Here is a 12,503-nt window from a genome sequence, read left to right on the forward strand (position 1 = left end):
TTGGATGAATTGGAATTGGATGAATCGGATTGGATGAATCGGCGGTGTCTCAGGAGGTAGAGCTGGCGTCTAATGATCACAAGGTTGGCAGATCGGCGGTTCGAGCCCCGGCTGGCCACATGTCGAAGGGTTCTTTGGATAAGACACTGAACCCCAAAATTGCTCCCAGTGAGCGGGCCGGCGCCTTGCATGGCAGCTTGCCGCCATTGGTGTGTCAATGTGTGTGTGTATGGGTGAATGAGAGGCCGTTGTAAAGAGCTTTGGATAAAGGCGCTGTCAGTCCATTTATCCCCGGAATACGGGACGAGGGAGGTAACGTACACTATGTGGACAAAAGTATGTGGACACAATTCATGGTTTGGGGCTGTTTTCATGGTTGGGCTAGGCCCCTTAGTCCAGTGAAGGGAAATCTTAATGCTACAGCATACTATTCTAGAGAATTGTACGCTTCCAACTTTGTGGCAACAGTTTGGTGAAGGCCCTTTCCAGTTTCCCGAGTTTGGTCTGGGAGAACTTGACTGGCCTGCACACAGAGCTCTGACAGACAGACAGACAGACAGACTGAATGTGCAATAATACTATGTGCAATATGACAACCCTCGTGTACATAAGGTTCAGAGATAGGAAATGTTAGGATATCTATAGCATAGCATAGAGTACAGCACAGTGTTTTATTTGTATAGTATAGTAGTATAGTATAGTGGATAGTGTATATAGCCTTTATTTATGTAAACCAGCTATTTTCCCTTCTTGTTTTTAGTATTTTTTTCCTAGCACCAGGGGAGCCCCCCCTCCTAAATTTTGTTGTATGGTACCTGTACTGTATTAATGACAATAAAGACCATTCATTCATTCATTCAGACAGACAGACAGACAGACAGCTCTGGCCTCAACCCCACCCAACACCTTTGGGATGAATTGGAACACGACTGCGAGACAGTCCTTCTCTCCCAACATCAGTGCCCGACCTCTTTAATGCTCTTGTGGCTGAATGGGTGGAAATCCCCCCGCAAATATATTCTAACATCTAGTTAGAAAGTCTTCCCAGAAGAGTGGAAGCTGTTATAGCAGCAAAGGTGGGACCAACTCCTTATTAATGGCCATGGTTTTGGAATGAGAAGTTCAACAAGCACATATGGGTGTGGTGTTCGGGTGTCCCAATACTTTTGTCCATATAGTTTATATTCATATATAAGGTTCACCCAGCCCAAAATACGGGACATCCCAGCTAATATGGGACAGTTAGTAACCCCAGGTGAGGTGGTGAGGTGACCCAGACAGGTGAGGTGGTCATGTGAGCCAGACAGGTGAGGTGGTCATGTGACCAGACAGGTGAGGTGGTCATGTGACCCAGACAGGTGAGGTGGTCATGTGACCAGACAGGTGAGGTGGTCATGTGACCAGACAGGTGAGGTGGTCATGTGACCAGACAGGTGAGGTGGTCATGTGACCAGACAGGTGAGGTGGTCATGTGACCAGACAGGTGAGGTGGTCATGTGACCCAGACAGGTGAGGTGGTCATGTGACCCAGACAGGTGAGGTGGTCATGTGACTGTGTCTCCTTGCCCCCCCAGGTCAGATCTCCACGGAGGAGTTCCGTCACACCTGGCGTCTGTTCAGCGCCCACCTGGGCGTTGCCGTGGACGACGGGGCCATGGAGGCGCTGGCGCGGAGCATGGACCTGAACCAGGACGGCAGCATCGACCTGCACGAGTTCCTGCAGGCCTGGAGGGTGGTGCACAAGATGGACGCCGCCAGAGACAAGATGGACGCCTCCAAAGACAAGATGGACGCCGTCAGAGACAAGATGGATGCCTCCAAGGAGCCAGCAGACAGCAGTGCTGAGCACCACTGACACAGAGAACTACTGACACTGTTAACAAAGTGGCTATTGTACCTACTATAAGAGCCGCCTCGGAGGTCAAATGACCATAGTCTTTACAATGGGAAGCTGCTACTTACACACAAAGACCACTAGTTGGCGCGTCTTGTAAATTAACCTGCCTCCTACACAGAAAAACAGCAAAATAGCTTCATACTAGCTTATCCTGAGGTGATTTAGAACATGTAAGGATACTGGGTGGTAGAACGCACATATCCAGGACAAGTCATGAAAGGAGGGTCCTGAAATTTGATCGAGTGCAAAGATATAACACTATTTTTACTCACAGGGTCACATGACCCACCATGGCTGTTCTAGTGTTAATGACCCCAGCCATGGCTGTTCTAGTGTTAAGGACAGGGGTGGACTGGGACTTTCTGCCTCCTCTCCTAGTGGTGCCAAGGTGAACTGCAGGTGGAGGTAGAAATCGGAGGACCAGCTCGTTGGAATGCATGGAACAGATTGAGGACAGGATGTTAGATGTCTTAGTCATGTGACAGGATGGAACACACCTGGACTAACACACACCTGGACTAACACACACCTGGACTAACACACACCTGGACTAACACACACCTGGACTAACACACACCTGGACTAACACACACCTGGACTAACACACACCTGGACTAACACACACCTGGACTAACACACACCTGGACTAACACACACCTGGACTAACACACACCTGGACTAGAACACACCTGGACTAACACACACCTGGACTAACACACACCTGGACTAACACACACCTGGACTAACACACACCTGGACTAACACACACCTGGACTAACACACACCTGGACTAACACACACCTGGACTAACACACACCTGGACTAACACACACCTGGACTAACACACACCTGGACTAACACACACCTGGACTAACACACACCTGGACTAACACACACCTGGACTAACACACACCTGGACTAGAACACACCTGGACTAACACACACCTGGACTAACACACACCTGGACTAACACACACCTGCACTAACACACACCTGGACTAACACACACCTGGACTAACACACACCTGGACTAACACACACCTGGACTAACACACACCTGGACTAACACACACCTGGACTAACACACACCTGGACTAACACACACCTGGACTAACACACACCTGGACTAACACACACCTGGACTAACACACACCTGGACTAACACACACCTGGACTAACACACACCTGGACTAGAACACACCTGGACTAACACACACCTGGACTAACACACACCTGGACTAACACACACCTGGACTAACACACACCTGGACTAACACACACCTGGACATACACACACCTGGACTAACACACACCTGGACTAGAACACACACCTGGACTAGAACACACACCTGGACTAACACACACCTGGACTAACACACACCTGGACTAACACACACCTGGACTAACACACACCTGGACTAACACACACCTGGACTAACACACACCTGGACTAACACACACCTGGACTAACACACACCTGGACTAACACACACCTGGACTAACACACACCTGGACTAACACACACCTGGACTAACACACACCTGGACTAACACACACCTGGACTAACACACACCTGGACTAACACACACCTGGACTAACACACACCTGGACTAGAACACACCTGGACTAACACACAACCTGGACTAACACACACCTGGACTAACACACACCTGGACTAACACACACCTGGACTAACACACACCTGGACTAACACACACCTGGACTAACACACACCTGGACTAACACACACCTGGACTAACACACACCTGGACTAACACACACCTGGACTAACACACACCTGGACTAACACACACCTGGACTAACACACACCTGGACTAGAACACACCTGGACTAACACACACCTGGACTAACACACACCTGGACTAACACACACCTGGACTAACACACACCTGGACTAACACACACCTGGACTAGAACACACCTGGACTAACACACACCTGGACTAACACACACCTGGACTAACACACACCTGGACTAGAACACACCTGGACTAACACACACCTGGACTAGAACACACCTGGACTAACACACACCTGGACTAACACACACCTGGACTAACACACACCTGGACTAACACACACCTGGACTAACACACACCTGGACTAGAACACACCTCTTATTGAGTTTGCTACAATTGCTTTATAAGCATCCTACTGTTATTTGTTATGTTGTTATTTGTGTGTGTGTGTTAGTCTGAAACAGGCCAAATGGCTAGGATCACACAGGACAACACACATACACACACACACACACGCACACATACACACACATACACACACACACCAACTACCAGGTGCCAGACACCCAGGGGCCAACTTCCTGTCCTGAGAGGGCCCACCGCCGTCAGCAGGAAGTGTCTGTCTGTCGTCCTGTTAAACACATAATAAAGATGAGTCCACCAGAGCCCTTCCTTCTCCTGTGTGTGTGTGTGTGTGTGTGTGTGTCCGCGTCTGCTGGCACCTGTGTCAGACAGGGTATTTTCCTCCAGTGATGTCCATCTCCCTCCCTCCCTCCCTTGTCTCCCCCCCCTCCCTCGTCTCCCCCCTCCCTCCCTCCCTCCCTCCTGAGTGTTATCCCAGGTCTGCTGTCAGTGGAGCAGGCTCGTCCAGCCCTCCTCTCTCCTCTCTCTCTCTTCCTCTCCCTCCTCTCCCTCTCTCTCCTCTCTCTCCCCTCACCCCTCTCTCTCTTCCCTCTCTCTCTCTCTCCCCTCTATATCTCTTCCTCTTCCTCTCTCTCCTCCCTCTACCTCCTCTCCCTCTCTCTCTTTCCCTCTCTCTCTCTTCCTCTCCCTCCTCCCTCTTTCTCCTCTCCTCTCCTCTCCTGTGTAGATCTGCTGTTGTTACCAGAGCTAAGGAACTAGGAGACTATGGAACTAGGGGACATGGGGACTAAGGAAATAGGGAACAAGGAATCAGGGAACCAGGTCCGTTGTGCTGGTGTGGTGATGGACCCTCTGAGAGTTCTGGTGCTGGCTCTGCTGTGGACCCTGCCTGCAGGTACCGTACCCTGTCAAAGATCTCTCAAATAACATCATATTGTGCAAAAAAGCAACATCCACACACTCAAAACGTTTTTTGCACAGTTTTCAGTGTGTGGATGTTGCTTTTTGGCACAATATAATTTTATTTGAAAGTGTTAACGTAGAATATTCAGTTCGCTCGCCAAAGCATTCCGGAACACTCACCACCTACAGAGTTCCCTGTGTTTTATGTTGTGTTTTACCTAGCAAGAGTACTCTGATTGGCTACAAAATGAATCCAGGTTCTGGTAGTGATTAGAAGGGTCTGGTCTCAGGTTCTGGTAGTGATTGAGGGGGTCTGGGTTCTCAGGTTCTGGTGGTGATTGAGGGGGTCTGGGTTCTCAGGTTCTGGTGGTGATTGAGGGGGTCTGGGTTCTCAGGTTCTGGTGGTGATTGAGGGGGTCTGGTCTCAGGTTCTGGTGGTGATTGAGGGGGTCTGGGTTCTCAGGTTCTGGTGGTGATTGAGGGGGTCTGGTCTCAGGTTCTGGTGGTGATTGAGGGGGTCTGGTCTCAGGTTCTGGTGGTGATTGAGGGGGTCTGGTCTCAGGTTCTGGTGGTGATTGAGGGGGTCTGGGTTCTCAGGTTCTGGTGGTGATTGAGGGGGTCTGGTCTCAGGTTCTGGTAGTGATTGAGGGGGTCTGATCTCAGGTTCTAGTAGTGATTGAGGGGGTCTGTCTCAGGTTCTGGTGGTGATTGAGGGGGTCTGGTCTCAGGTTCTGGTAGTGATTGAGGGGGTCTGGTCTCATGTTCTGGTGGTGATTGAGGGGGTCTGGGTTCTCAGGTTCTGGTCTCAGGTTCTGGTGGTGATTGAGGGGGTCTGGTCTCAGGTTCTGGTGGTGATTGAGGGGGTCTGGGTTCTCAGGTACTGGTGGTGATTGAGGGGGTCTGGTCTCAGGTTCTGGTGGTGATTGAGGGGGTCTGGGTGCAGGTTCTGGGGTACCGTGTCGGGGGTTCAGACACCTGCAGAACGGACGGACCTTCTTCCGCCACGGCGGGCTGTTCGCTACCTTCTCCTGTAACCGCGGTTACCGTATCCACGGTTACCGCACCAACAGCTGTGTGTCGGGACACTGGACCAGAGAACCTCCGCTGTGTGTCGGTGAGTGTGTGTGTGTGTGTGTGTGTGTGGGTCGGGGTGTGAGTGTGGGTTGGGGTGTGTGGGTCGGGGTGTGAGTGTGGGTTGGGGTGTGTGTGTGTGTCGGTGAGTGTGTGTGTGTGTGTGTGTGTGTGTGTGGGTCGGGGTGTGAGTGTGGGTTGGGGTGTGTGTGTGTGTTGGTTAGAGAGTGTGTGTGTGTCAGTGTGTGTGTGTGTGTGTGTGTGTCAGTGTGTGTGTCAGTGTGTGTGTGTGTGTGTGTGTGTGTAGATATTTTAATAGATTTTATTTTCATTCATTAAAGCTAACTGGATGTTTTCTGCTGTATATTTTGTGTGTGTGTGTGTGTCTGTCTGTCTGTCTGTCTTCTGCTACGTGTGTGTGTGTGTGTGTGTGTGTGTGTCTGTCTGTCTTCTGCTACCTGTGTGTGTGTGTGTGTGTGTGTGTGTCTGTCTGTCTGTCTTCGCTGTCTGTGTGTGTGTGTGTGTGTGTGTGTTCCCCCCCCCAGCCTCAGGGTGCCCCCCCCCCGGGCCTCTCCTCCACGGGGTCAGCAGGGTGGAGGAGGGGGGGTCCTGGGTGGGGTTCAGCTGCCTGCCAGGCTACCGTCTCCGTGGCCCCCGCCTGCTCTACTGCACCGGCCGGACCTGGAACACCACCACACCTGTCTGCACAGGTGAGACACCACCACACCTGTCTGTACAGGTGAGACACCACCACCACACCTGTCTGTACAGGTGAGACACAGCCTCTCTGTCTCTCTCCTTCTCTGCCTCTCTCTCTCTGTCTCTCTCTCTCTCTGTCTCTCTCTCTGTCTGTCTCTCTGCCTCTCTCTCTGAATCTTCTTCTTCTTCTCCTCTCTTCCTGTGTAGAGTCTGACATCATGAGTTCTGGGAGGTACTCCGCTCCGCCGAGGGCCAGGATTGGTCAGAACCTGGACACTCCGTTGGTTCTGAAGGACCGCCCCCGGGTCCACTACCACGCCCTGACCCACACGGCTTCTAAAGACGTGTTCCTCCACCCCCCCGTGCTGCTGGCTAACCCCCCTGTTGGACCCCCCAGCCCCCCCCGTAACCAAGCCTCCCTGCCTCCCAACGTGGACACAGAGAGAGAGACAACACTCAGCCCTCCCCCCCCACCCCCTCTACCTCACACCCCCCCCACTAGACCAGGCTCCGCCCCCAACGCCAGCCAGGGACGCGGAACAGCCAATGGGACGGCCAGGAGTCCCAGTGTGACTCCTCCCTCCTCTGAGCTGACTCCTCCCTCCTCTGAGGTGACTCTGCCCCTGGGTGAGTTACGCTGCTTTAACCCTGATGTCACCCCAGCCTCCTCACCAGGGGGAGGCTGGTGGAGGTAGGAATGGGAGGATCAACCCACCTGTGGACAGCTGGTTCAGAGAGAGGCTTGGGGTTGGTCCTGGTGTTCTCATCAGAACCACCTCTGTGTGACTCTGGCAGCACGCACCTTTAGACCAGGAGGAGAGGAAGTGTGTGTGTGTGTGTGTATTTGTTTGTGTGTGTTATGTTTATGTATATGACAGTTCTGGAACGTTCCACCTGTCAGACATTCTGACGTGCTCACCTGTGTTCTGGAACAACGACCCGGGAGGAAATGGGTTCTACGTGTGTGTCGTAAACTCATCAACCTGCTGATGTGTCCACCAGACCCTCTGATCTCAACAACAGACTTTACTCACACACACACACACACACTCACACACACATACACACACACACTCACACACACACACACACACACACACACACACACACACTTCCTATGAAAGGATGATCCGTTATGTGGAGACTTATGTGGTTGTGTTCCTCCTTGCAGATGAGTGTGTGCAGGGGGCGGGGCCTCACGGAGGGGCGGGGCCTCTCGGGGGGGCGGGGCATGTCGGCAGGTGTGAGTGGAGGTGTGTGAACCTGCCTGGAGCTTACCGCTGCGTCTGTCCCCGGGGGTACACACTACACACAGACGCACACCACTGTCAGGGTGAGTACACACATACACACACACTCACACACGCACAGACAGACAGACAGACACACACTCACACACTACACACACTACACACAGACGCACACCACTGTCAGGGTGAGTACACATATACACACACACACTCACACACGCACAGACAGACAGACAGACAGACAGACACACACTCACACACACACACACTCACACACTACACACACTACACACAGACGCACACCACTGTCAGGGTGAGTACACACATACTCACACATGCACAGACAGACAGACAGACACACACACACACACACACTACACACAGACGCACACCACTGTCAGGGTGAGTACACACACACACACGCACACACACACACACACACTCACATACACACTCTGATATCCTCTGTCCTCATCTCATCTCACTCACACATACACACACTCTCTCTCTCTCTCTTCCTCCCTGTCTGTGACCATGACGTTCCTCCCTCTCTTCTCTCAGACATAAACGACCCTCCCTCTCTTCTCTCAGACATAAACGACCCTCCCTCTCTTCTCTCAGACATAAACGATCCTCCCTCTCTTCTCTCAGACATAAACGATCCTCCCTCTCTTCTCTCAGACATAAACGATCCTCCCTCTCTTCTCTCAGACATAAACCACCCTCCCTCTCTTCTCTCAGACATAAACGATCCTCCCTCTCTTCTCTCAGACATAAACGAGTGCAGCGTTAAGAATGGCGGCTGCTCCCACCTGTGTGTGAACCTGGGCGGGGGCTACAGGTGTACCTGCCCCCCCCCCTCCTTCCTCCTCTCCCCCTACCACAAGAGGAACTGCCAGCAGAGGAGACCCCTGAAGACCCCTGCCTAAAAGAAGGTTCCTCTCTCTCCTCTGGGTTGTTACAAAGGGGGAAATAAGTCCAGGGTTCCCACACCTTCTGAAACATCACATTCAAGCACATTTCAAGGACTTTCAAGACTCAATTCCCTCAAATTCAAGGACTCAACACGGCATAGTTTGAGACAGATCGAGATGAGAGTTTATATAATAGGAACTATCCGCTCACAGACAACAATTAAAAAGAGAGGCTTGAATGTGTGAACACTGGATGGTCTCTTGCCTTCTCTACCACAGCACAGCAAAACAATATATTGTGAAATATGTGTAAAGTTACTGTGTAAAGTTAAGCAATACAGAGACTTATCTACTATAATTATGTAAAAAAAAAAAGGAATATATAGATTTCTTTGAGAGAGAGAGAGAGAGAGAGAGAGAGAGAGAGAGGCCTTGATTTTCTTTTCTCAAATTCACAAACTTTCAAGGATTTCAAGGACCTGTAGGAACCCTGTAAGTATTGTATGTACTACTTATAGTATATAAAGTTAAGTATATAATACTTTTTTCCTGTTTCATTCCACTTTATTACACATAACTTTATTTACATATGGCCTTTAATGTTTAGATTTGTTGTCTGGATTGTTTGAGTTAATACCAAAGCCTGGCGCAAATTTCACTTGAATAGGCTCATTGGAAATACATTTACTGGACAACATGGTGATGTGTTCAATACTTATTTCCGCCACTGTAAGTATTTATTAGTATTGCTCCTCTGATCTCTTCACAGACAGCAATATCAAAAGAGACAAACCAGATATTTAATTGGTAGATTTTATTAATTGTTAATAGATAAGTACAGCATTCACGGGCATATATTTCCTTCAAATAAAAACATTAATCTCATACGGTAGTGCAAATTAATATATATAAATATTATGAAACATTCATGAAAATGTAATGTGTATGTAAAGTCATTGTCATGTGCATTCGGTATATATACTGTATATATATATATATATATATATATTTATATATATTGATCCCAATAAATCTTAGCAACTTGGTCACACCTGTGGATCATGTCTTGTCCATGTTCCATTTGAATATCAAATATTATTTCCTTTAAAATGATGAATGAAGTCATTGTACAGATGAGACAGAATTAATTAACTATACACATTAATTATATAGTCATACAAACAGTCACACTACTGCGTACTATAAATTATTGAACATATACATATATATTAATAATGATTCTATACATCAGTGACATGTGTTTATAGAGACTGTGGACTCCTCTGTAAGGAAGACAGACCATAAACACCACTGTTATTAACCTCACACCTCTCCTTCACCCCCAACAACAAACAGGCAGGTCACTGCCCCAGGGGAGGCTGGTGGAGGGAGGAATTGGAGGACGGGCTCATTGTAACGCATGGGACGGAATGAGGAATGATGTCAGGCCTGTTTGATTCAGTACCATCCCTCTTTTCATCCCTCTTTCCATCCCTCTGTCCATGCTCTACGACCAGCCCGTCCTCTGAGGCGATCATGTGACCTCTCAGGCCAGTTATACCAGATCACCAGATAAAGACACACAGCTAGCTGTAGTTTTAGCTGTAAAGACACACAGCTAGCTGTAGTTTTATCTGTAAAGACACACAGCTAGCTGTAGTTTTATCTGTAAAGACACTAGCTAGCTGTAGTTTTAGCTGTAAAGACACACAGCTAGCTGTAGTTTTATCTGTAAAGACACACAGCTAGCTGTAGTTTTATCTGTAAAGACACACAGCTAGATGTAGTTTTATCTGTAAAGACACAGCTAGCTGTAGTTTTAGCTGTAGAGACACAGCTAGCTGTAGTTTTATCTGTAAAGACACACAGCTAGCTGTAGTTTTATCTGTAAAGACACACAGCTAGCTGTAGTTTTATCTGTAAAGACACACAGCTAGCTGTAGTTTTAGCTGTAGAGACACAGCTAGCTGTAGTTTTAGCTGTAGAGACACACCTAGCTTTAGTTTTAGAAAAATAAAAGGTAATTTCTTTGAAATGTCTTTCTTTCAACTTGCTTTACACCTTGCAGGTAATGTAACCGATGTTTGTTTTAAGCGTAAACATCAAGTAGCATCACACAGTGGCTCTAACATGGCAAAACAAATGATGATGAACTCAACTGGATATTACAGATAACTGTTTCTTTACGACACAGACAGACAACCAGACAGACAACCAGACAGATAACCATGCGTTCCATACAGGTACATGCTCTCTCCTCAGTGGAATAACAGTTTTGTTCACCATATTTAAATAAATCCAGGCAACAACAAAAGAATCATTGTCACCAACACAGCAGGACGGCACGTTGGGTTAACAGCTGCAGTCATTCAATAAGTCATGTAGCTGATGTAATATTGATGATCAATAGGTATCATAGCTGATGTGATATTGATGATCAATAGGTATCATAGCTGATGTGATATTGATGATCAATAGGTATCATAGCTGATGTGATATTGATGATCAATAGGTATCATAGCTGACATATATTGATGACATTCATAGGAGGCAGGATATGTCACGTATATGGCAGAGGTGCTGTCATGGCAAATACTGTCAAAATGTATTGTCATCAGGTCGTTGGAACGCCCTTGCTAAGCCGACACTAACATTCTGGACAGATGCATTAGGAAGTAGCTAGTGTTTTAGAATGTACTGAAACTACCTAGCTAGTTAACTACACAGCTAGCTAACTTCCTAGCTAACTAACTACCTAGCTATCTATCTATCTATCTATCTAACTTACTAACTACCTAGCTAGCTAGATTTGTCCGGGCTGCCAGAATAATGTCCAGGAGACGTAATCACCAATGCTAGCATTCCGGACATTCCTGAGTAAACTCTACCGCTCGCTGCGATGTACCTGAGTCGCCTCGCACACGATCCAGACATTAACCTGTGGTAGAGTTTACTCAGGAATGTCCAGAATGTCTGTAATCTGTCCAGAACGCTAGCTTCGTCATAGTGAGGGCGTTCGAAAGACCTGATGACGTCACCCGGACACATTTCGGCTGCCCGGACGGCATTTGCCACGACAGTACCAGTAGCTTATTGTCACGGTTGTTTATTTACGCACCATCGAGGTTTGAATGATGTTTGTTTTCAACAAAACACACCTGAATTAGTTTAATTTTAAAAGATAATAAATACGTTTAGTACAGTGTATATGTTTAGTGGCACAATAATAACAATAACAATAATGGATTAAAATCAATTTAAAGTCAACACTGCTGCTGCTAGATTATTGACACCTTTTTAGGTTAGCTGCAAGAATCCCTTTTTATTACTTATTAAAAATGTACTAATTACTTGTTATGGAAACAAACGTTTGTAGTAGTTTTTTTAAGTCTACGTTCTTCCCTACCAACCCTGGGCCCACACGGGGGCGCTGGTGTTCAGGTAGTCTCAGGGTCCTGGGAGGCTGCTGGTGTTTGACACCATCACTCATTTCTGCCTCCCCCAGCCTCCCCTGGTGTTCTACCTCCCCCAGCCTCCCCTGGTGTTCTACCTCCCCCAGCCTCCCCTGGTGTAAGTGTGTAAGGGGGGGGGGGGGTAGTGTGTAAGGGGGGTGGGGGGGGGGGGGGGGTAGTGTGTACAGGGGGTGG

General features: G+C 48.5%; 1 protein-coding gene across 1 annotated transcript in view; it reads left to right on the top strand.

The window, feature by feature from the left end:
* The window catches only part of ppef1 (protein phosphatase, EF-hand calcium binding domain 1), a gene marked incomplete at both ends in the record, with an annotated part of 29,611 nt that extends 27,756 nt beyond the window's left edge, over positions 1 to 1,855 (top strand). Inside the window, one exon of the mRNA XM_080539823.1 lies at positions 1,575 to 1,855. Coding sequence (XP_080395949.1) covers positions 1,575 to 1,855 — 281 coding nt within the window. The remainder of the gene's footprint in view (positions 1 to 1,574) is intronic.
* Positions 1,856 to 12,503: the final 10,648 nt, after the last annotated feature.

This window comes from Nansenia antarctica (genome assembly GCF_963989245.1).
Source record: "Nansenia antarctica genome assembly, chromosome: 9".
NCBI lineage: Eukaryota > Metazoa > Chordata > Actinopteri > Argentiniformes > Microstomatidae > Nansenia > Nansenia antarctica.